General features: G+C 65.9%; 1 protein-coding gene across 1 annotated transcript in view; it reads right to left on the bottom strand.

Annotated features, from left to right (window-relative positions):
- Positions 1-6: 6 nt before the first annotated feature.
- Positions 7-1,676, bottom strand: part of Phf21b (PHD finger protein 21B) — a 29,285-nt gene continuing 27,615 nt past the window's right edge. Inside the window, exons 8-9 of the mRNA XM_013035423.1 lie at positions 1,176-1,313; positions 7-603 (exon numbers count right to left, since the gene is read on the bottom strand). Of these exons, the coding sequence (XP_012890877.1) occupies positions 290-603; positions 1,176-1,313 (452 nt within the window). The 3' untranslated portion in view covers positions 7-289. The remainder of the gene's footprint in view (positions 604-1,175; positions 1,314-1,676) is intronic.

Below are 1,676 nucleotides of genomic sequence, written 5' to 3'. Positions count from 1 at the left end.
CCCTGGCCGGAGGGGCCAGCACCCCCAGCGGGGCCCAGCTCTGGGGCTCCCAGGGGGCCCTGGCCGGAGGGGCCAGCACCCCCAGCGGGGCCCAGCTCTGGAGCTCCCGGGGGGCCCTGGCTGGAGGGGCCAGCACCCCCAGCAGGGCTCGGCTCCTGTCCCCTTTCTCGGTCACCTCTGTCTGGTTTTTGTCTGAAATTCATAGCGTTTATGAATTAAGGCCGACAGAAGCCCTGGGTAGGGCCGGCAGGCCCAGCGGTGTTGCACGGGCTAGGACAGGTCCCTGGGGTCAGTTGTGGCCCTGGGGGTGCTGGAGGCTGGAGTGCAGGGCGGCAGCTGAGGGCTTGGTCCAGGGCCCCGCCAGCCGCGGGGCGGGGCTTGCGGTTGTCATGGTGACCTGCAGCGTCTGCTCGCCCTGGATCAGTGTCAGGAGCGTCCGGAGCCGGTCCAGCGATGACTGCGTGCCCCTTTGGCGAGCTAGCAGACTTGTCTTAAGCTCTAGGCATTTCTGGGGGGAGAGGGGGTCAGAGGGTCTCAGCAGTGAGCTCCAAAGGCCTTGGGAAGCAGCCCCCGCCCCAGGCCCTGCCACACCTCCAGGAGGACCTGAGACAGTGGGCAGGGGACGCAGAGGTGCACGGCAGCCCCCCCCCCCGGGGTCTGCCTGGACGCAGGGAGGAGCCCGCGTGGGCCCTGGCCGCCCTCGCCCTCACCGCCCCCGCCCCCATATCTCCCGGCAGGCAACAGCCCAGGGTGACCGAGGCCCCCAGCTCCCCCACAACAGCTCCCAAATGCACAGCGCACCACTGCCACCATCAGAGCCACTGAGAGGACTGACGGAGCCACCGCACCAACAGAGCTTCCCAGGGCCCAGCACTGCTGCGTCCATCACCACCACCATCACCACCACGGCCATGATCACCATCATCACCACGGCCATGGTCACCATCACCACCACCACCACCACCATCACCACCCTCACTATCACCACCATCACCACCACCACCACCACCCTCACTATCACCACCACCACCACCACCATCATCATCACTATCACCATCATCATCATCACCATCATCACCACGGCCATGGTCACCATCATCACTACCACCATCATCACCATCATGGCCAAGATCACCATCATCATCACCACCACCATCATCACCACCACTATTCACCGCTATCACCATAAACCACCACCACCACCACCATGGCCACGATCAGCATCATCATCACCACCTCCACCATCACCACCACAGCTACCATCCCCATCACCACCATCCCATCTCCGCGGTGACCACCCCACAGCTCCATGCCTTTCACCGCCACCAGCCATCATGACACCACCACTGCCACGGCAGGGGCCGCGCCAGCGCCGCGCCAGCGCCCTGCTGGCCACGCTCCCTCGTCCTGTCTATGATCCCACCGCGCCAGCGCCCTGCTGGCCACGCTCCCTCGTCCTGTCTATGATCCCACCGGAGAGCCATATTCTCTCCCCCCAGGCCTTCCCAGGTCAGAGCCCGATGTGCTTCGTTACTGGGTAACTATCGCCCCATGTAGCCTGGCTGGGTGATGAGATTCTGCCTCCCTTTGGGCTCGGGTCTCCGCGGGGGAGCGCGCGGTGGGGCTCGGGGCTCCGCGGGGGAGCGCGCGGTGGGGCTCGGGGCTCCGCGGGGGAG

The sequence above is a fragment of the Dipodomys ordii genome, unplaced genomic scaffold (assembly GCF_000151885.1).
Source record: "Dipodomys ordii isolate 6190 unplaced genomic scaffold, Dord_2.0 Scaffold211, whole genome shotgun sequence".
Taxonomy (NCBI): Eukaryota; Metazoa; Chordata; class Mammalia; order Rodentia; family Heteromyidae; genus Dipodomys; species Dipodomys ordii.
Note: the sequence above shows the minus strand (reverse complement) of the source record. Positions and strands in the feature narration are given on the sequence as shown.